At 40.7% G+C, this 23755-nt stretch overlaps 1 protein-coding gene and 1 long non-coding RNA gene across 4 annotated transcripts in view; one reads left to right on the top strand and one right to left on the bottom strand.

Annotated features, from left to right (window-relative positions):
* Positions 1-23280, top strand: part of LOC140134897 (uncharacterized) — a 38384-nt gene extending 15104 nt beyond the window's left edge. Inside the window, exons 2-6 of one of the 2 annotated variants that reach the window (XR_011856422.1) lie at positions 8709-8816; positions 19520-20222; positions 20360-20548; positions 22066-22140; positions 22424-23280. This is a non-coding gene — a long non-coding RNA (uncharacterized lncRNA). Of the gene's footprint in view, positions 1-8708; positions 8817-19519; positions 20549-22065; positions 22141-22423 lie in introns of both variants that reach the window. The other variant, XR_011856421.1, reaches the window with a different exon arrangement.
* On the bottom strand, positions 695-21899 carry SCN2B (sodium voltage-gated channel beta subunit 2). Of its 2 annotated transcripts, none has more exons than XM_072155695.1 (5): positions 21686-21899; positions 18333-18496; positions 10421-10631; positions 8569-8797; positions 695-4499 (listed from the first exon to the last, which is right to left on the bottom strand). In XM_072155695.1, exons 1-4 carry the CDS (start codon positions 21750-21752, stop codon positions 8586-8588), a joined length of 654 nt encoding a protein of 217 aa, XP_072011796.1. In that variant the 5' UTR covers positions 21753-21899; the 3' UTR covers positions 695-4499; positions 8569-8585. The 2 variants fall into 2 exon arrangements, with proteins under 2 accessions (XP_072011796.1, XP_072011795.1); XM_072155694.1 differs by having other exon boundaries at positions 8601-8797; positions 21686-21898.
* Positions 23281-23755: the final 475 nt, after the last annotated feature.

Genomic DNA, 23755 nt, shown 5'->3' with positions numbered 1-23755 from the left:
GGAGGAGATAAGCTGTGACATCATCTATTGTCAGTAGTGATGTAATGATGGGTCAGTGTTATCTATATAGAGGTCATTGTACAGGGAGGAGGAGGAGATAAGCTGTGACATCATCTATTGTCAGTAGTGATGTAATGATGGGTCAGTGTTATCTATATAGAGGTCATTGTACAGGGAGGAGGAGGAGATAAGCTGTGACATCATCTATTGTCAGTAGTGATGTAATGATGGGTCAGTGTTATATATATAGAGGTCATTATACAGGGAGGGGGAGGAGATAAGCTGTGACATCATCTATTGTCAGTAGTGATGTAATGATGGGTCAGTGTTATCTATATAGAGGACAATGTACAGGATGGGGGGAGACAAGATGTGACATCATCTATTGTCAGTAGTGTAATGTAATGTTAGGGCAGCCTATTTTGACAATATTTTCGGAGAGTTGGCATAAGTATTGCTCCATTAAGGGCCTATGGCTTAAGACCCTCTACTGGACTCTTCAGCTCTTTCTATACCTTGCATAGGAGAAAAATGAACAGTGTATGACCACTTAATGTTAATGTATGTTTTGGTGTCACAGCAGTTGGACCTCATTGAACAAGAAGGTAGTGCATTTACACCTGTTTAATATATCCAAAAACTTTTCAATGAGTGTTGGGATGTACGTAAAGATACCACACAGAGAAGCACAACATTAGTTTTCCTAATTTTAATAATCCCTGAAGTAATGAAGGACAAAGTGAATAATAGCTGAGAACTGTATCAAACAGCGCAGAACCTGACTAACCTGGAATATAAAGCTAATGTCTTTACTCTGTGTCCTGTATTATAGCTGCCAGGGGAGTAACTACAGCATTAGCAGACATAGCGGCTGCTATGGGGCGCGCGGTGTCAGGGGGCCCCAGCATCCGACCTGATACACTAAAGAATGGAAAATTTCCACCATTATATACATATTATGCTGCAAATTGTACATCATAATGTATATAACAGTGAAATCTTCTACATTACACACTGGGAAACTAAGATAAGAAACGTCGGGGAGGGGACGGCAGGACTAAGAATCTCTCGTCTCTAGCTTCCTTCCGTCTTCTTCCCCAATGTGGTCTGCAGTTACTGGGACATAAATGTGAGATAAGAAGACTGTTTAGCGTAGGGGGAAGGGGGTCCCATTCAGAAGTCTACTATGGGTCCCAGCCTCTCCTAGTTACACCCCTGATAGCAGCCACAGTGGCCTTATAATGAATATACAGTGCATGTTTGCTTTACTCCCTAATCTAGACATGCAGGACCCATAAACACAGAAATGCAATTAGGAGGGAGACCCTTCTGCTGTGTGTAATGGCTTCAACTCAGAGGGAACCCATCAGCAGGCAGCATGATATGTACCAGCAGAATATGAGCAGATTCAGGGATGGACGTTCTAACTCAGTGATTGGCAGTGATTCATAGTCTGAGCTCTTGACTACTCACTAGACTGAGAAATAGTCAGAGGTTATATGGATGGATAACAAGTTACACTCAATCTCTTCTCACAAAACCATATATCAACCTGCTGCTGCTCTATAACATGCCACATGCGGAAATAATATGGTATACAATCTTCTCAGTTCATCCTGCTCTATAACATGCTGCCTTTAGATAGGACTCTATATAAAATCTGTTTAGTCCCACCTGCTCTATATCATGCTAACAGACAGGACGCTAATTACAATTTGCTCAGCACTTCTTGCAGATAGGACCCTATGTACTTCTTTAGCTCCTTTTGTTCTACAACATGCTACCTGCAGATAGAACACTATGTACAATCTGCTCAGCTCCTGCTCTATAACATGCTGCCTGTCTATAGGAAATTATGTACAATCTGCTCAGCTCTTCCTGCTCTGTAACATGCTGCCTGCAGATAGGACACTATGTACAATCTCTTCAATCCTCCTGTTCTATAACATGCTGCCTGCTGATAGGACACTATGTACAATCTGCTCAGCTCCTCCTGCTCTATAACATGCTGCCTGCAGATAGGACACTATGTACAATCTCTTCAATCCTCCTGTTCTATAACATGCCGCCTGCAGGTAGGATACATTGAATAATCCGCTCAGCCTCTCCTCTATAAGATGCTGTCTGCAAATAGGAAACAATGTACAATCTGCTCAGCTCCTCCTGCTCTATTACATGCTGCCTGCAAATAGGAAACTATGTGCAATCTGCTCAGCTCTTGCTGCTCTATAACATGCCTCAGGCAGATTGCACTGGGGTTTCCTTCTGAAGGGTTCCCTTTAAATCTCATGTGTTGTTACTGAGTTTTAACTTTGACATCTATTCACTATAGTTACGGATCTTGCAGAGTAGGGTCTTTACGTGTGCTGGTGGTCTACATGCAGTACAGAAGCGATGACTGTGTTGCTGTTAAACACTGTTACATTACTGAGAAGTGATACGGCCAGTCTGTTATCACACTGAATGAATTGGGGGCTGTCACAGCCGCTCCGTCTTTCCCGCTTAGTGTCATCGCTTAGGACTCGGGAAAGTCTGGTCTTTATTGGCTTGGCACAACACCAGCCAAGAAATTGAATGACTCGAGAGATAACATTGCTATAATAATGGGAGATAAAATACCTATATTGATGCAATTGGCAGTGTATTGGCAGTGCTGAGCAGGTAATCCTGTACGTCAATACGTTTCCTATAAAACTGATAAGAACCTACCGAATTAATGCTATGGATAGTTCTGTACCCTGCCAAGTATCATAGAAAGGAATAGTGGGAAGAGTTTATAAATTTACAAAATATTCTTGCCCAATACATTTGGTTCTGGCAGTGTTTAACTGGTTATGTTTGTAGTTTTCAAACTGGACCCATTATTGTGTTATTTCCCATTTTTGGTTAGGTAGGAAAATTAGAAGGGGTTTATCCAAAATCAGAAAGAATTGGCTTATGCAAAGTAATGGCATAAAATGCTATTTTTTAAAAAAACCTTTTAAATCCCCTGCCGCTTTATTGCCACAACTCTGGGGGTCCCTGGTGGTCTTTGCAGATATTACTGAATTAGTGAGGAGTTGTACATCCATTGGTCTCAACGGTAATGGGATGTATTGCACATGGACGCTGAGGCCAGTGATTCTAAGGGTTTATAAGGCCCTCAATGCCGCAACTGCTGCAACTCTAGGGGTCCCTGGTGGTCTTTGCTGATATTACTGAATGAGCGACGAGTTGTATATCCATTGGCCTCAACAGTAATGGGATGTACTGCACATGGCAACTGAGGCCAGTGTTTATAAGATTGTATGGAAATGTCTGAGCTAAGGAATTTAATGATAAGATATGGATGGGAGTCCATATACTGTTCCTGTAGTTGTATCCACATACTAAAATGTTACCTTATCACTGAGGGCCTGGTCCAGAGATGAATTAAGAATGTACTGTATAAAAATTGTGGGCCCCCACTGGTCTGATTTTTTTTATAATGTTTTGACATTTACTGCCAACATATCGAGAACCAAGCTTCTTGGGAAAGGAGTGGTCCTGATGCCAGCCTGAGGACCTTTGGAGGACCTTCAAATGTCCTGTATGGACTCTTGTACACATTTGTGTCAGGAGCTGCAACAAATGAATATGAATTTCTGGGTTGGACAACCCTGTCTCTGTTTTGGTTTGTCTGGCCATGGGCCCCGGGCAGCCGTCCAAACATCCCCATATTTTAATATGATAATGCCTGGTACATAATGTAGATTGGAACCCTATAGCTTTGCGTAATGTCTCTAGGTTTACAACAATGTACCACAAAGACAGTAAGGGAACCAGCTTGGTGGCATAGTAGTGTCAGGGGATTTGTAGGTCTCAGAAACCATGTAACTTGGGGTCCTGATCCACAGGATGCATTGTATAAGCAGTATGACATTATATATATATACAAAACATGGCAGTCTGTACCATTCCTAACACAATGACATCCAAGAGAAGGACAACCATTTTGGAATTATCCATGTCAGACATGTCTAGACAATGAGATTAGATACTACGGCATTGTGTGATGGGGAGCAATGGGAAGCATCTATACAACATGACAGATTCTATGCAGTGCCCAAAAACATCCCTTCATTCTGTGAGTGATCCGTGTATAAAAGAAGACCTTCATTCTCTGTGATTCATTCACTTCCATAAAACAGTCTACAGGATCGGTTTAGAGCCCCGGAACCCGACACACTCGACAATCACATGAGGTCTATGAGGATCACACACAGGGGAACGTGTGTCTCCAGACTGAAGATGCCCAGATGTTTCCTTCAGTACCAGGTCAGGATCATACACAGGAGAAGGGTTCGCACAGTCTGCTGGGATTATACACATAATCTTCATGCCCGCCAGCTGAGAAATGCTCAAAATGAATATCAGAGAATTGGTAACGTGTTCTAGGGTCAATGCCGACTCCTTCTCCTTGGAATCCCCTTGAATCTATACATGTATGAGGCAGGTCATAGGACCTCAGGGATGGCTGCCTGGGGAAACATGGAAAGAAACAAGTAGAAAAGAACATTAGGAAAAATACATGGTAGAATATTTTAAAACCTACTCCTCTAACCCCCAACAGAAGCCATACGTTCACCCGGAACTACATATACTATATACTAATACTGTATATAGTAATCTAAGATACATTTCTTACTCTAGATGGGACAACCAATGGTGGTTTATAAAAGGCACCAATGGTGTCATGTTGAATTTCTATAGCGTTAATAGCAGGTAAGTAGGGAACAGATTATCAGATCACAGAGGGATCAGGTTACAATCTGTAGAAGTCTATAGAGATTGTAGAGGAGGAGGAAAGAGCGGAGGAAGCAAGAAACAGAGTGAGACACTTACGGTACTCTGCTATAATAATAATTCCTTTATTTGCTGTATATAGCGCACACAGATTACGCAGCGCTGCACAGAGCTTACTAGATCACTCCCTGTCTTCAACGGGGCTCACAATCTAATCAACCTACCAGTAAGTTTTGGAGTGTAAGAGGAAACCGGAAGACCCGGAGGAAACCCACGCAAACACAGAGAGAACATACAAAATCTTTGCAGATGTTGACCCTGGGACTTGAACTCAGGTCCCCAGCGCTGCAAGGCTGTAAGGTTAACCACTAAGCCACCGTGCTGTCCATAAAGTATACCGCTAATAATGTCTTCCATGCTTCTGCTGCCGATTCTTGTTAATATTTTATGAATTTCTGAATAACTGTATATTTCTGAATATAACTAGTATATTCCTCAATGATGTAGCTGTTTTTAATATTTTTAACGATGTTTCTCAGAGCTGGGTTTACAGAATCACAAATTAATGCTGCTTTATATAATGTTGCTTTGATTTACTGTACTGCTTAATAATGTCCTGCATGCTGCTGCTTCTTATGTGTTTAACTATGTGTCTGAGTGTTGGACTTACAGATTCACTAAGTAATACTGCTCTATGTACTAATGATTTGAGTAATTTTACTGCCTAATAATGTACTGCACTGTGCTGCTTCTTATGTGCTTAACTATGTTACTCAGTGCTGGATTTAAGGAATCCCTAATTAATGCTGCTCTATATAGTGTTGCTTTGAGTAATTGTACTTTGTACTGCTCAATAATATCATCTATGCTGCTGCTTCTTATGTGTTTAACTATGTTACCCAGTGCTGGATTCACAGAATTACTAATTAATACTGCTCTAAATACTGTTGCTTTAAATCATTGTGCTGCTTTATAATGTCCTCCATGCTGCTGCTTTTTATGTGTTTAACTATGTTACCTGATTAACCCAATCACTAGATAATACTACTCTTTATGCCATTTGATTCTCATAATTGTAATGCTTTATAATGTCCTCCATCCTGCTGCTTCTACTATGTGTTTAATTTACTGACCAAGTGCTGGATTTACAGCTATGATGTTCATTACTGCTGTATAATGTCCTACATACTGTTTTTTAGTGTGTGGGAGAGAGACTTGTCTGTGTGCAATGTAACTTAACAAAGAAACTGAATCTTGTCATATGTAAAAATGTGTTATTCTTTATTCTTCATTTATGAGCTTATTCACGCTTACCCAGCACTTCAAATTAATATTATCACAGTATAACGTAAAATGTATATGTGATGTACAAATATATTCTATATGAAGGGTGATACATTATATATAAGTGCATTAATCCCAGGTCTATGCTGGTAGCGCTGCTCATGATGTTTTCAGCTCTACCCAGCAGCAGAGTCCCAGGAAATGTTATTCATATCTTGGCAACTATGTCACACGGTCCCAGGGCAGGCACAGAGGAAGCTATGACTATAATTACTATGGCTATAGCGACAACAATATTTGTTTGTAACAATATTAGTTTATATGATATTTGTATATCTAAATTTTGTTGTCTAGTTTATCCTACATGTTTCATTTTCTACCATTATTCTGAATGTATCTTGTATTTATCATGGCTAGAGATGGACCTGGGCTTCATAAGTCTTTAATTAGCTTCCTTTCTTGGTTAATTATTTTCTCTCCTTTACTAACCTTTATCACCAGATTATACATATTGTCCTACCTGCAGGCAGCATGTTATACAGCAGGAAGGGATGAGCAGATTGTACATAGTGTCCTATCTGCAGGAAGCATGTTATAGAGCAGGATGAGCTGAGCAGATTGTACATACTGTCCTATCTGCAGGCAACACATTGTAGAGCAGGATGAGCTGAGCAGATTGTACATAGTGTCCTATCTGCAGGCAGCACATTATAGAACAGGATGAGCTGAGCAGATAACATAGTGACCTATCTGCAGGCAGAATGTTATAGAGCAAGATCAGTTGAGCAGATTAAACATAGTGGAGGGGAGATTTATCAAGTGTCTGAAAGTCAAAATATTTCCAGTTGCCCATGGCAACCAATCACAGGTCAGCTTTCATTTTATCAGTGCTCATGAATATTTTAAAGGAGAGCTGTGATTGGTTGCCACGGGCAACTTGAAATATTCTGACTTTCAGACACTTGATAAATCTGCCCCAGTGTCCTATCTGCAGGCAGCATGTTATAGAGCAGGAGGAGCTGAGCAGATTGTACATAGTGTCCTATCTGCAGGCAGCATGTTATAGAGCAGGAGGAGCTGAGCAGACTGAACATAGTGACCTATCTGCAGGCAGCATGTTATAGAGCAGGAAGAGGTAAACACATTGGGGGAGATTTATCATCAGTTTCTCAGAGCAGAACTGTTCTAGTTGACCATGGCAACCAATCACACCACAGCTTTCATTTTCCCACAGCTGTTTATAAAATTAAAGCTGAGCTCTGATTGGTTTCCATGGGCAACTAGAACAGTTTTACCTCAGAAACTTAATGATAAATCTCCCCCATTGTACATAGTGTCCTATCTGTATGCAACATGTTATAGCAGTAGTAATGGTAGCAGTAGAGTAATTTATACAAAGTGTCTGATCTGTACTTAGTAACCTGTCTTGGTAGTAGAGGTAAGACACTGGTCCGCTTTTATTGCCATATACTTTTAGTCCAGCTATGTCCCTTTATGCCCTATATTATGTCATTGTTTCCATAGGGTTGTTTTATATCCGGTGATTACCATTAGTCAACACAACATACAAAGCAATAATCTATGTATATGGGAAGCACCTTCCCGCATTCCCCTGGTATATCTGGATTGCACAGTCCTTGTCCTTGTATTTGGTAACATATTTTCCTGTGGGTTAGTAAGATGGAAACCTCATTCCCTCTGGAGACGTATTGTACTCCAGGAGCCGAGCAATACGAACCCCGGCTCTGCATGTTCTGAAGGACACTTGTGTCCGAAGCAAAAGATTTCTAATGATTTTTTCTTTTGGCGGATTTGCAGATAGAGGCTTAGGGTTACATGTCTTATATTTATCTGTGGAGTGGAAATTTCCCAAGTAATAGTCTTCTGTACATCAAATAGATGAAACACCCAAACTGCAATATTTCTTATACCGTACCATTGCTATGAATTGAGAGGTAATGTCTATGTGTGTACGAGGATTAGATCCCACATTTTGGAGACATATTCTATAGACCAACAATTATGGGAATAACTTTAATAGCTCAATTTTGGACAAATATGGATTAGAAGGTCTTGCTAAATCTCAGCACAACATGCTAAACCTATCCTAGAGGGCAGGGTCGGCTTCAGGTTTCAGTAGGCCCCTGGGTGACAGAGCCTCCATGGACCCCTTTGTAGTGAACTCACATGGCGGCATTAAAATATCAGAAATTAAAACAGTTTCCTGTTTCCTATAATATTCTCTAATTTATTATACCAAACAGCCTCCTCATGGTTATTTTATATAAGCTCCCCTTATACCCTATGGATTCATTAGATACAGCCCCCCTCAACCACTTGTATAACTTATGAACAGCCTTTTGTGGCCCCCCCCCCAGCAACTCTGGGCCCTGTCACTTGCCCAAGTATGCCCAGTGCTGGCGCCGACCCGCTAGAGGCCATGACTTGTGCTCACCCCCTTGTGCCCGAAGCGCGTGCTCTGCCAGCTTCCCGTCCCCAACTACTCCCCACCTTACTCACCCTCTCCCATCTCTCCCTCATTGTTCACATACTTTCAGTTCTCCTTCAGGGTTGCCCTCTCCGTCAGTCTTCACTTCTTCTTCGGTTTTCTGATCCTCTGAGTTAAGGTTTTGCATTTTTTTCCTTCTGACACATTTCAGGATGACGAGGCAAAGAATGACAACCGCCAGGAAGCCGCCAACCGATGCCCCAACCAAAACTGCAACCGTGGAGTCTCTTTCTGGAGGAACTGGGTGAAGAAGACAAAGGTAAAACGTTACCAGAGCAGTATACACAGGGTATATACAATTATACTGTATGTATAGATATGAGGCACAGGAGGATTTAAAAGTCCCTGGACTATATTATTTCAGAAAGCAAAGGGAAAATTATGTATCTGGATTCCCCAGCAAGTAATGGAGGTTGTCCTTGGTAATTCCTTTTAGCAATTTTTGGAGCAGGATAACTTCATATAGTTGAAAATCTTCTTTTATTTTATATAGTACCACACAAAATTCGAAACACTTTTTGATTAGATTCTTTAAATTCTTACATTTTAACATTTATAGCTATATGAAGTAATACTGTGCTGAAATCTGAAGAATTACTAAGGGCAACCTACACTTCCAAAGTTAAGTGCCTATTTTAAAGAAGACGTCTGCACATGGAGCGCCTTGTCTATAACCAGCGAATAATGGGTGAGGGGCCTATCTTTAGGTTATGGCTGGTAACATGTCTGCCATCTTTAAAGACACTATGAGGGCAGGTTTTTCCATTGAAAAGCTGACCATATGGCAGATCAATGCGGGTTCACTACCATTCATCCCAGAGCATTCAGCTCTGTGTTCAACAACATGGAAACACGTCACGTAGCTGTGCATTACAGGAAACGTTCCTGGTTGTTGTTGCAACTTTTTTGTGTTGATAATTTTAGAACCACAAGAGATATTACAAATGTGATGTGTTTTTTTAGACAATTGTGCTCATTGATATGCTACTCTCATCTAACAGTACCACTTTCCGTACATTAGTATCTAATATCTAGAGAGCTATTCCACGGCATGGTTCCAACTAGACTGGACATTTTTAGTCCTTACTTCAGAATAGTTACTAAGCTTGCAACATTAAGTCAAGTAGAACTCAGTTAACTTGAGTGAGAAAGTGTATAATATGATAATGTATCAGGGTGTTTAAAATATTTTTGTCCTACTTAAGACTGGACAGGGGGGGGTGGGGGGGGGCTCCTGCTGCAGTCAGTTGTCTTACAGCTCTCCGCATTTCCGTTGGGCTATTTCCGATTTGCGCCACATTTAACAGAGTTTTTTGGTGCACGCAATCAGATTTTGGCGCAATCGCTCCAACTTTCATGCGACACAAATCAGGGGGCATGGCTATTGGACAACCCGACCAATCCGGGCTGAGCGCGGGATTTAAAATTCAAATTGTGTCGCAAGACAAGCACTCACATACACCGGGAAGAAGAAGGTGAACTCCGGCGGACCTGAGCGGGGAGCGACACATGCAGGATATCGGGTGCATGATCTTAGTGAATCGCGCCGGAGTTCATCCTCATCGGACAACGCACATCGGGGATCGCGACAGGACCGGGTAAATAAATGTGCCCCAATGAGAAGGAATAAGGAGGAAAAAGAAGAAATCCTGAGATATTACTTTTAATATTACTTTATAGTCTCAGTTTAATTGTATGGGACAGAATGTGGTAAAAATGTACATATTTATAAAGATAAAGTAAAAAAATTTGGTTCTGTGCATGTTCCTTCTTGATTTTTTTAATGTCTTCTATTGACAAGATGTGAAAAATGGGTAATGGAAGGATCCTCATAACACTATTACATTGATGCCCATGTAGTACCTTCTGTAAGGACCTCTAAGCGGATTTTGCCGGTGCCCTTATGACGGTCTGGAGGGTTTAACACATAACAATGATATTCTCCTTCATCCGTCAACTGGACGTCATGGATTGTCACCGCCAGATCATTTTTAATGGGATTTCCTGTAAATTCTATGCGGTTTTGAAAACGCTCGAGACGCTGGTTGATGATTTTCTTATCGTACTGGATAAACTGTAGGTGCAGAAACAGAGGAAAGTCAAATCCTATAGTCAAAATGGTAATATTGTAAAAGGACAGACATTCCTGCAGAGATAAGTGACAAGGGAGACACAAAAAATTGCATTATATCGGCCCCGTGTGGCACTATATTTAAGACATTTGTATAGAAATTGTACAAAAGGACTATAAGGTATGTAGTGTATGCATGTTGTATAGCAATATACTTTATAGCAATGCTTTATAACATGATAACTGTAGATGAAACACTAAGTGGAATCTGAAGTGAAAAATGCTCCGCGCCTCCTGCTCTATAACATGCTGCCTGCGGATAGGACACTATGTACAATCTGCTCGGCTCCACCTGCTATATAACATGCCGCCTGTATACCGGACACTATGTACAATCTGCTCACCTCCTCCTAATCTATAACGTGCTGCCTGCAAATAGGACACTGTGTACAATCTGCTCAGCGCCTCCTGCTCTATAACATGCTGCCTACAGGTAGGACACTATGTACAATCTGCTCAGCACCTCCTGCTCTATAACATGCTGCCTGCAGATGGGAAACTATATACAATCTGCTCAGCTCCTCCTGCTCTATAACATGCTGCCTGCAGATAGGACACTATGTACAATCTGCTCAGCTCCTCCTGCTCTATAACATGCTGCCTGCAGATAGGACACTATGTACAATCTGCTCAGCGCCTCCTGCTCTATAACATGCTGCCTGCAGATAGGACACTATGTACAATCTGCTCAGCGCCTCCTGCTCTATAACATGCTGCCTGCAGATAGGACACTATGTACAATCTGCTCAGCTCCTCCTGCTCTATAACATGCTTCCAGCAGATAGGATTGTATGTACAATCTGCTCAGCTTCTCCTGCTCTATAACATCCTGCCTGCAGAACATTGGATCACATTGGATCACATTGGATCATGTACCGATTGTCCTGCAATGAAGTTTCAGAACTTACCAGTCTCTATGTTTCGGTCTGTAATTCTGTGCGGTGGAGAAGAACAGATCTAGAATAATCTGCAGTAAATCAATTCCGGAAATACAAACCGCAATATAAAAACCAGGAGAGAGAACGCTGACCGTGTTTACCAATTACCAATTGATCCATTAAGACTTGTAAACATTTCTACAACCTCCACAGTTCTGCATAGAGCAGGAAGGAGGTTCTATCGTCATATACTGGCACAGACTATGAAGGGCTTACACTCACCAAGTACTGTACCTGCTGCATTCCCTATAGCAATCCTACATATAACTATGTAGCTGGGGAAAAGTTCTGCTTACAGGTCAATGGGCAGTGATATGCAGCTGTTGTGAATTAGATTTTATAGAGACAGCGCCACACCTGATTACAGGCTGCATCTGGTATTGCAGATCCCTACCATTCACTTCAATGGAGCTAAACTGCAATACAACATACTGAGGAAGATTTATCAAGCAGTCTAAGAGTAAGAATGTGCTTAGTTCTGAATTTTTGAAAATTTTGAAAACGCATCCGTTTTTAAGTTTTTGTCCTTTTTTCCCAATTTTCTTAATTAAGATAATTGGGAAAAACGGACAAAACAGATGCGGTTTTTAACGGTCTGAAAATGCATGCTTGAAAACGGTCTAAAAACCCTAAGTCTTCATGTATATAAGGCACCGGCTGGGCTCATTTTGAGGGTTTGAGCCTTTCTTTACGTAGTGAGTCTGTATATTTTCTGCTATCTGTTCAGATCTTAGGTCTATGTTTATTCTGGGGTATGGAATAAGGGTGGTATGAAGTCTGGGGTCTATTAATTTTTGGGTCTGTTCTGGAATCTGTACTTATTTTTAAGAGTTGGTTTTGAGCTGTGTATTTCTGTATTTCTGAGACTGACCTGTGTGTGTATTTTTATACAGGGGCCTGGAGTCTGTATTTATAAAGAGATTATTTGATTCTAGAGTTTGGATTAGAGTCTGTGTTTATTCTGGAGTCTAGTCTGGGGTCTGTATTTATAGTGGAGTCTGGTTTGAGGTCTGTAGCAATTCTGGAGTCTGGTGTGGGGTCTGTATTTACTTTCGAGTTTGGTTTGAGGTCTATATCAATTCTGGAGTCTGGTGTGATGTCTGTATTTATGGTGGAGTTTGGTTTGAGGTCTGTATCAATTCTGGAGTCTGGTGTGGGGTCGGTATTTACATTTGAGTTTGGTTTGAGGTCTGTATCAATTCTGGAGTCTGCTGTGGGGTCTGTATTTACAGTCGAGTTTGGTTTGAGGTCTGTATAAATTCTGGATTCTGGTGTGGGGTCTATATTTATAGTGGATTCTGGTTTGAGGTCTGTATCAATTTTGGAGTCTGGTGTGGGGTCTATAGTCTGAATTGAGGTCTGTATCAATTCCGGAGACTGGTGTTGGGTCTGTATCACGGTTCTTGCTTAATGGATGTATTTATTCCAGGGTCTGGCCTGAGATTTTCGTTTATCTTACTGTCTGGTTTGATGCATCTCTTTATTATGGGAGATGGTCTAAGTTTGTATTTTAGGTTGCAGTCTGGTTGGCCTGCATTTACTTTGGGACTTACAATAATTTTAGGAACTACACCTCTATTGGGGGTCTGTATTAAGTTTTTGTTTTAGAGTCTGTTTTACCTCTTGGTCACATGAAAGATATTTGCACTACTGATGATTAGAATTCAGCAGATTTGTGCTTGGGGACAGGGTACTGATCCGATCCCTGTGAGAAGTTTTTTTGGACCAATTTGACATGCTCTGTGCAGTGCTGCGTAATCTGTGTGCGCTATATAAATAAAGAATTATTATTATTATATTATTATTATGAGAGTAGTTATTTTTCTTTTTATGATTTATGTTGTCAAAAGAATTTTTCTCTATACAGGCGATCCCCTACTTAAGAACACCCGACTTACAGACGACCCCTAGTTACAAACGGACCTCTGGTAATTGGTACTTTTCTCTACTTTAGTCCTAGGCTACAATAATCAGCTATAACAGTTATCACAGGTGTCTGTAATGAAATTTTATTGATAATCCTGGTTCTGGTGACAATCCAACATTTTTAAAATCCAATTGTCACAGAGACCAAAAAAAAAATTTGGCTGGGATTACAATGATAAAATATACAGTTATGACTTACATACAAATTCAACTTAAGAACAAACCTACAGACCCTATCTTGTACGTAACCTGACTGTATTTTCATCGACTACACTGATTCACCTTGTCGATACAAAATGGAAAAAAACTTTACTGACTTCACATTGACTGATCATTTCTGAAGTTCCCCAACCCATCCCTTTTTTCTCAGTGGAGATAGAAGTTTCTGAAAGCAGTTTATTCATCTCTGTTCATTGAATAGACATCCATGTGCATAGCAAAGCAGGAATAATACTATGGTCAAGTGTAAAAGCCAGAAAGTTCTGTGCTTCATATTTCTATTCTGTTTTTATTTTTCTTGAATTTTCCTGAAGTCTTCTATGTAATCCCTGGTTGGCATCCTTTCCCACATCCGCCTCCTAGCACCTTTTGTCCCTATTCCCTGAGGAGGAGATTTCTCCCACAAGCTTTATTTTCACGTGTAGCGCTACGTGTTTCTTCCCCCGGTGTTCAGGCCTATGCACTTATATCCAGGGCTTGTTAACTGACTAATCCAGTACACGTTGTTTCTTTTCTGCATTTTGGCTTCACGCTATGTTCTTATTTCACACCTTCCCACACTTTTCTACACTCGCGGTGGGACCTCGAAGCCCACTTTCAATAGCGTGGTGGGTTCTAGTGACTAAAAAAAATTGTTCGACTTCCATTAGCGTTTGCTTTCCTATAATAAGAAAACATTTCTTTTTGTTCAAGATTTGATTTTTTTTTTTATAAGCTTAATAATAATTTTCTATTATTTACAGGTGCTGGTTGGAGGGGGGGGGGGGGGGGATATCATTACAAATATTTAACCCCATAAGCCATATACTACCGGGGATCTGCAGTTATTGGTAGATTATTAGCGGAACCAACCATTTACAATAGTATTGGTCATCCATCTAAAATACAGTTATTAAGGTTGTCCCAAACCTCCATCAACAGATTTTGAGGTAGATAGATGTTAGGCATTTGGATTTCCAATACCCAATCTTTTGTTTCTCTCCTAAGGGGAGTTGGCCTTGTGTTTGGCTAAAAGATATCAAAAGTGTAGAACCAGCTTTTAACATGAATTTTCTGAGGAAACCTTCCGATCTTCAAGGCAAATTTACAAAATATGGATGTTTTAGCCAAATTCTCCTATATTATGAGATAGAAATTGGCATGTTGTGTTTCGGACATATCTGGTCACAGCTTACTCCACTCTCCATATTGAGAGTGCGCACAAGATTGCTATTGGAATGAAGCAATAAGAAATAGCAACTTAAAGGGGTATTCTGGGAATATGAACGTCTAATACAAAAACCCATGATGCTATAAATAAATGAATATAACAAAACTCAATGTCATTAGTCACAAAATGGAGCTTAAATAGTTTGATTTTATGATTTACAAAATGTTATGGCCTCTCTAAAGTATGCGGAGTTATCACCAAGATGGCCGCAACTGGAAACTACAAATCCCATGATCTTTTAGTTCTCAGTAACTCCTCCTCCCTCTCATGCACTGTTCCCAGTGATGATGTAACAGACTGTCCTGCTCTGTTACCATAGTAATGATATGTAACTGCCATCACTGCACATTACCTCACCGTGATGACTTCCCCACAACACCGGCCATACTGGATGCCCTGCAACCAACCTACTACAGCCAAACATAGTGATCATCACATGACCTGCTCAGTCGGGTACAGGACATGTGATGTGGACATGTGACCAGCGGCATCTTCTGTCATGTGTCTGCTCCGTGCAGAGGAAATTACTGGACTGATTAAAGGGCCAGTAGCATTTTAATTCTTCATCACAGTCTATGTCCGCAGCATTTTTCTGCTAAGGGGAGCAACGTATTATATATTAGCTTATATTTTATGGACCCATTTGTATTTGAATCCAAATTTTTTTCCAATTGGAAGAGGGTCATGTAAGAGGGTCTCGTAGTCACTTCAGTCCCCTGCTGGTCCATGTGCTGAGACTTTTTATGCATTTTGAGACTTTTTTGGGACTTTTTCAAAAAATAATCCCAGACAGAAAATAAACCATAAGAACATTTATTAAAGGACCAAGCTGCCTTAATGGATCTGATGAGCACTGGAGCTCCAAAAATAGACATAGAATGTTCCAGGGAGCTGGTCTAATGATAAATAACCCCCAAGGACTCACATTAGGAGTATCCCATCTGTAGTGTGCATCCGCCATTCCAACATGGCTTGTGCAGTGATTCCAAGGTGTTACACACCAGCTTCACTTGCAGGCGCCGAGGGATCGAGGAGCTGAGGTGAGTATAAAGTTTTTTATTCAAACAGAATGGTTAAAAAATCATACTGGGGGATTTGGGACACTAAACAACTGATTCATAAGGACCTGTGTGTGGTTTAGTGTCCCAAATCACTTTGACAGGTTCCCTTCAGAAAACCCTGCACCACCCTGGCAGTTTTTTCTATGAGAACGGTCAATCTGTGGAATAGCCTGCCTCAGGCGCTGGTCACAGCAGGGACAGTAGAGAGCTTCAAGAAGGGTCTAAATGCCTTTTTACACCTAAATAACATTGATGGTTATGTTATATAGAATTGTTTCCCCTAAATCCCTTCCTCATCCAATCCCTTCCCTTCCTTGGTTGAACTTGATGGACAAGTGTCTTTTTTCAACCGTATAAACTATGAAACTATGAAATTACATTATTTAATAGGCCCTTTTCCACTAACTTTGGAATACTGTATTTTTCGGACTATAAGGCGCACAAAATATTCTTTGATTTTCCCAGAAATTAAAGGTGATTATAGTCCAGTGCGCCTTATATATGAACCGTACTTACAGACAACAGCTGCCTTGAACTGTGCACAGGTCTGCCACCTGCTGGTCATTCATCCTTATAATCAGGTGCACCTTATACTCTGGTGTGCCTTATATATGAACCTAGACGTGTTAGCAGGCATTTATTGATGGTGCGCCTTATAATCCGGTGCACCATATAGTCCGAAAAATACGGTAGTTGAAATTTTCTCCCTATCCATGACCATTCCTGAGCAATCAATTTGATTATTTTTTGATTATTACAGTCAGCTGTTTTCCCCCATAGAAAGCCTAATTAGCATATATATAATACTAAAATTACCATTAAATGGGTTAGCTACTGACAACAAAATTCACCAAAGTAAGTAAAGAAGGGTCACCCATATTATACTTATTCTGGTAAAGTTGGTTTATAGCCCACAAGAGGAGTGTGTCGTTACTATATGCACACCCCATCTGTGATAACCACTCACATATCAGTGGTTGGAGGGGCTTGGCACGTCCCCAGTGATAACCACTCCCACATCAGTGGAGGTTTGCCTGGGACATCTGTATGCCCCTCCCACCACTCATATGGGCGTGGTTATCACAGAGGAGGCGTGCATCTAGGGGAAGAAGAGAGGAATAATCACACAGATTTCCTTTTGTAGCTATTGACAGACTTATTGTTTTGTCCCAATAGCTGTACTTAGCTCACTGTTGTAATTTTCCACTACTTTCTGTGTGCAGTGTATGGGAGACATGATAGCAGCTAGTCTCTACCCTTCAGATCTGAGATTGAAAATGGCAACAGATTATGATCCTAAAAACTTTTTTGTTGTCTTTGCCATGAGTAAAAGAGTTAAAAGAACAATTTTAGCTGAATGGAGAAATAATTTTGTTACTAGTCTCTTAAGGTGGCCATACATCTTAAAACCACTTCCTTACCAGGCCCTGTTACATTTTGGATTTCCGTTTTTAACACCCCTCTTTCTCTATCCCCTTCACAGCACCCAAGAATTTTTTTTTTTTTTTAAGTTTGGATGGATCGAGCATTTTGAAATGCAGGGGTAGCTTTTTTTTTGTGTTCTAGGGAAATTAAATTTTTGATTTTTTTTTATTTTACTTTTTTTTTTACTATTATTTCAGGCCTCCAATAATAGAAGTATATTCACAATATACTGCAATGCAGCTGTATCAGACCCCCCCCCCCAGGGTTATTAGAGGTCTGATTTTGGTTTTGATTTGTTTTTACAATTTCTCTCAGTTTTGATGTTACTTTGTATTATAAAATAATTCTGAAATCCTCTAGCTTTCTCTCTGGCCACTGACTATAACAAAATCCTAATACTTCTACCTCTGTTGAGATCACCAAGCAGCCATTAGCATAGACAGGATAACGATAATAGGTAACAGCTAGAGTTAGATAACACAGGATCCACCATTCACAATAGGTGATGGTCACAGCTCACCTCCCTGCACAATGACCTTTTCACGGGTCACAGAGCATGCCCACAACACTCTCCCATAGAAGTCATTTGTAGCTATGGTCCATGTGGCTACTACTAAGCTTATCTCTGAATCTGGCAAAATAGCTGCAACTTTTCTTATATCATGAACCTTACATTTCTAGAAGTGAATCAGAAACCATGTGAATGGCCGTGTAGATGGTGGACAGACGTTTAAGGTGGTCACAGATGGATCCTGATGCGTAACGGACTGACACAGAGATGACAAACTGCTGGACAATGGTTTGGCACAAATGCATTACAAACAGATGAGCCACTAAATTCACAGTGATCCACACCATCTCTCACCGTCTCTTCTGTACAGTTCTCACATCCCCGATACGTCCAGTTCATGGAGAACTGTTTGGTGTCCATCTTGTAGCATGAGTTGAAATTGCAGGGCAGTCGTATGTCGGAGCCATTAAGGGCATAAACAACAGCAGGTACAGTGATCTCCATCCCGGATGCACAAACTGAGCACATACAACCATTAGTAGCATGAAGATATAACTAAAAGTCTTTACATACAGAATGGTGTGTGTACTGGAAATATGCCAAATATATAAAGTGTATGTGTATATAGCTCTGAAAGGCAGTCTGCCACCCCCACCAAGTGTTATAATCTGTGGTCAGTATGCTCTAAAGAAATGCACTTTATATTTTTGTCCATTATTCCATTTCCAAGATATTCTCATTGTAATCCATATGCTAATGAGGCAGTTGGTGCAGTGGTTATATCATATCGCACCAGGAGAACTGCTATTCCTGCCTGAGTAACTTCATTCTCATCATGTCACCCCATGCTTCTCACAAGAATCTCCTACTTAATTCACCAGGAGAGGAATAGCAGTGCTCAGGGTGCACCACCTGCCTTATTTGCATATGGATTAAAATGGGAATTTTTCAGAAACTTTATAGAAGGCAGAAATAATAAACATATGCAGATTTTAAGAAAATACACTATCTTTAAGGCCAGTTTAAGACATCATATAGCCAAATGTGTCATTGAAATTACATCTGTAACACCCAAGCCCATGTGGTTCAATTGGGCTGAACTTGTTTCACCTTAAAGGTCATCTACCACCAGGATGAAGGATTGTAAACCAAGCACACTGCCATTCTGGTGGCTGTCCTCTCTAGCAGGATCCACTCTACTTTTAGCTTCTTATTCCCTGGTTTGTACAAAAAAAAAAACTATTTAAACATTATGCAAATGAGCTTGAGGGGCTCCGGGGTCAGGAGCCCCTCATGCTGATTTATGTAACTTTTAATAACCTTTCTTTCTTAAAAACAAAGGCATAATAAGAGGGGACACAAACCTTGATGTAAGTGTGCTTGGTTTACAATCCTTCATCCTGGTAGTCCTTTAAATCTCACACCCATTCACAAAGGATTGAATGTTCAATCGGTTTTTGTTTGATTAGTGGTAACAAATATTTGATGGCAAATTAACAATTAGATGATTAATTACTTTGATTACTTTGTCCATGCCATAGGTCCATACCATGGGAGATGTCTACTCTGCAGTCTGAAAAGCCTGAATGCATCTCTGGATTCTATAAGATGCACCGCAGGATCGGCAGAAGATAAGTGATACAATGAAATTACAAAGACCTCGTCTTAAAGTACAAATTTGACCAGAAATTCTATTGTATTTCCAAACAATATTGGTCTGTGCCACTTATTACTTGACTTCTTTTTGAGACAGAATTCTTAATGTTGGCTCAATTCCGTGCCATCTTGAGCACCACCCTATCAATCAAGCCACTCCCTCTTTCCAATAAGCCCACCCCCTTGTCAGACAAAAAAAAGTGATTAAAAAGTTTTTTTTTAAAATCACATTTATCATAGTAAATCCACTCTAGTACCAGTTATATCCAATATCCATCCAATAGCATTACAATGATGCAGAATTGAACCATAAAGTTGCAGAATTTTTCATCTCTCTATTTTTTGTTGTTTATTTGCTTTTGTTTTGTTTTTTTTTATCCCAAACTGTTAGGTCTAAGTTCTTCGGAGTGCAGCATTGACATGAAGTAATACACTAATAATCCCCAGGACGTATAGATAAGAAGATACTGTGCATAGTGACGGTTCTGATGATAAACTCGTATAAGAAGTTACCGTTTTTTGCATTCCGTTATGTTATGGATTTACAGAGCATCCTCCATCCTCATTCCATTCTGCAGCATTTACACCGTACATCATTATCCTACACTAATTGCATCAATGACTAATTTATAAGTTCCCATAAACGATGACACAAACTTTTTTTTTTTCCCATCCTCGTATTTGTACGCATGTCTCTCTAATAACTCTTTTACTCTCCTTTGCAGGTCTTTCCCCCTCTCCCTCCCTCCTCTAAATGTCTCCTCTATGGTTGCTGCACTGCGGGTATATCCTGGACCAGCATCTGGTGCACCGTGCAGGTCACATTGCACACTAGATGGGAGAAGAGGGGGTTAAGAGGCCCCTAGTGGAGATTTATGGTACTGCAGTCCCACTTTTACACCGGAATGGCAAGGGTAACTCCATTATTACATGATCAATAACTACTCTGCTGAGTCAAGTTAACAGGGGGTGGAGGAGGGGGAGCGGCTGCATTAAGGTGGAAGGAGGGGTGGAATAGTTTTACGGTATGCAGCATGCTGTCTATTTCAGATGCTGATGTAATGGGACTTAGCACGTAATCCCGTTTTCCGAAATTGTTAGGATACCATCCATAATATTTAACCTGTTGTTGGGAAACTACAACTCTCAGCATCTGCTGGGGGTGGTAGTGTCACAAAATCTGGAGTGGTAGCTGAATAGTCTTTATACATTGTTGCAACCATATGTTCTAATAATGAATCTTATTTCTTCATCTTATCGGGGCATTCTGGGAGTTGTAGTCCTATCTCTCTCTCTCTCTCTCTCTATATATATATATATATATATATATATATATATATATATATATATATATATGGTCATACATGGTCCTATTCATTTGTTTCTGTTATGTGATGAACACATTAGAGATACATAATAACCACCATCTGATCACTTCTGATTAGACGTACTGACACATTGTAACGAATCTGGTGACCTTGTCCGGTAAAAACATAGCTGACAGTCAATTTATTTGTACCATAGATCCTCATTGTTATCCACATCGGTCCAATGACCACTTCCTATCAAAATTGATCCCATATGTATAAAATCCCATAGAGTCATACTCTCTGTATCAAGGATCCCCTATATGATCCGTCAGCCTCCATGTATCATCATTCCATCCTAATCCCCCCCGGAATCCCCTCGTCATCTAATCCCCCCTCCCTTCTCCCTATAATACCATACAGTCTTACAATGAGGTCAAGCCTATAGAGGTGACTTAGGGTGCACCCTATGGTATATGTAGTCATTTCAGTGCCCCCTGTCCTGACATTGTATGTTCTATTCTGATACAATGTAATTTTTTAATTTTTTTTTTTTAATCCTTTTGAGTGATTACATTGTTTTTGGGTTTTTTTTGTTGTTGTCTTTATTTCTATGCTGTATGCATGGGATATCGTTTACCCCCAGGGGTAGTGAAAGGGTTACAGCGGAGCGTGTGGAGGGTGGAAGTGCATTGCGGCAGATGTATACCCAGCTGTGCATGCAGAACTGGCCATACAACTTACCCAGGAGGCTGAGTGCCAGTGTTACCAAGCTTAGCCCAGGGGGTGTTGGGCGCTCTCTCCTGCCCATGGCCTGGGAGGGGTGAGGGGGGTCTCCGGCTGCTGTCCTGGAATATATCTATTTATATAATGTAATTTTCCCTCGATGGTGCAGCTCTGACAGAACTGTAAACTCAATATGGCCGGATCTCTGGCTGCAGCAGAATTGCAGGAGGGTTGGGGGTGGTGGGTGGTGGGAACACTTGGTTCTGTGGTTGGTGGATTTCCTTAAATGATGCAGGAGGGCGAATAAAAAAAAAATCACATCTTTTTCATGTGTTTCTGTCATTTGTTTTCACCAGGCAGATACAATATAATAAATCTTTACAATGTATCATTCTCAGCTTTCCTCCATCGACAGAGATTTTACAAGATTTCTATGATATTTATCAAGTCTCTCTTCTGTTTCCTATGACAAAGTGAGTATAATATTTCCCAAACCTCTTCTTACCTCCCTCTATAGGTTTTGTCTATTTAACTAATAAATAATGCACACAAAAAGAAAGAAAACACATCACCCAGCTTTCCTATAGTCCTGATCAGCAAATCTAATACATTATATAAAATTGGATAAACTCCTACAATTAGGATAACCTAAATATGTTGTCAGGTCAATAATATGTTCAGAAATATAGAATTTCCTATATAAATTGTAATGACCGGACTCAATGATTCCTATAGAACAATGTATCTTCTATGCAGATTTACCTGGTCTCTTACCATGGGTGACGGATACGCAGGATACCTGGAGGAGCTGCTCAACTAGAAATCAATTATCTGTTTCAGCTTTATGAAATATTAATTATATTGAGTTAAACTGCATACAGAGAGTTTTCTCCGATGTAATGCATTTAGGAAAAGTCTGCTCATCATTATTTCTAAGCCAGCAGATCTCTTATATGCACTTTAGAGAGTGTGAGCAAATAGTCTCTTATTTACAGGTAACATGTTTTAAAGCAGGAGGAGCTGAGCAGATTGTACAAAGTGTCCTATCTACAGGCAGCATGTTATAGAGCACTAGGGGGTGAACAGATTGTACATAGTGTCCTATCTGCAGGTAGCATGTTATAGAGCAGGAGAAGCTGGTCAGACTGTACATAGTGTCCTATCTGCAGACAGCATGTTACTGAGCAGCAGGGGCTGAGCAGATTGTACATAGTGTCCTACCTGCAGGCAGCATGTAATAGAGCAGGAGAAGCTGAGCAGATTGTACATAGTATCAAGTATGCGGGCAGCAGGTAATAGAGCAGGAGAAGCTGATCAGACTGTACATATTATCCTATCTGCAGGCAGCATGTTATAGAGCAGGTAGAGTTTAACAGATTGTACATACACTCACCGGCCACTTTATTAGGTACACCATGCTAGTAACGGGTTGGACCCCCTTTTGCCTTCAGAACTGCCTCAATTCTTCGTGGCATAGATACAACAAGGTGCTGGAAGCTCCTCAGAGATTTTGGTCCATATTGACATGATGGCATCACACAGTTGCTGCAGATTTGTCGGCTGCACATCCATGATGCGAATCTCCCGTTCCACCACATCCCAAAGATGCTCTATTGGATTGAGATCTGGTGACTGTGGAGGCCATTTGAGTACAGTGACCTCATTGTCATGTTCAAGAAACCAGTCTGAGATGATTCCAGCTTTATGACATGGCGCATTATCCTGCTGAAAGTAGCCATCAGATGTTGGGTACATTGTGGTCATAAAGGGATGGACATGGTCAGCAACAATACTCAGGTAGGCTGTGGCGTTGCAACGATGCTCAATTGGTACCAAGGGGCCCAAAGAGTGCCAAGAAAATATTCCCCACACCATGACACCACCACCACCAGCCTGAACCGTTGATACAAGGCAGGATGGATCCATGCTTTCATGTTGTTGACGCCAAATTCTGACCCTACCATCCGAATGTCGCAGCAGAAATCGAGACTCATCAGACCAGGCAACGTTTTTCCAATCTTCTACTGTCCAATTTTGATGAGCTTGTGCAAATTGTAGCCTCAGTTTCCTGTTCTTAGCTGAAAGGAG

The sequence above is a fragment of the Engystomops pustulosus genome, chromosome 6 (assembly GCF_040894005.1).
Source record: "Engystomops pustulosus chromosome 6, aEngPut4.maternal, whole genome shotgun sequence".
In the NCBI taxonomy this organism is placed as follows: domain Eukaryota; kingdom Metazoa; phylum Chordata; class Amphibia; order Anura; family Leptodactylidae; genus Engystomops; species Engystomops pustulosus.
Note: the sequence above shows the minus strand (reverse complement) of the source record. Positions and strands in the feature narration are given on the sequence as shown.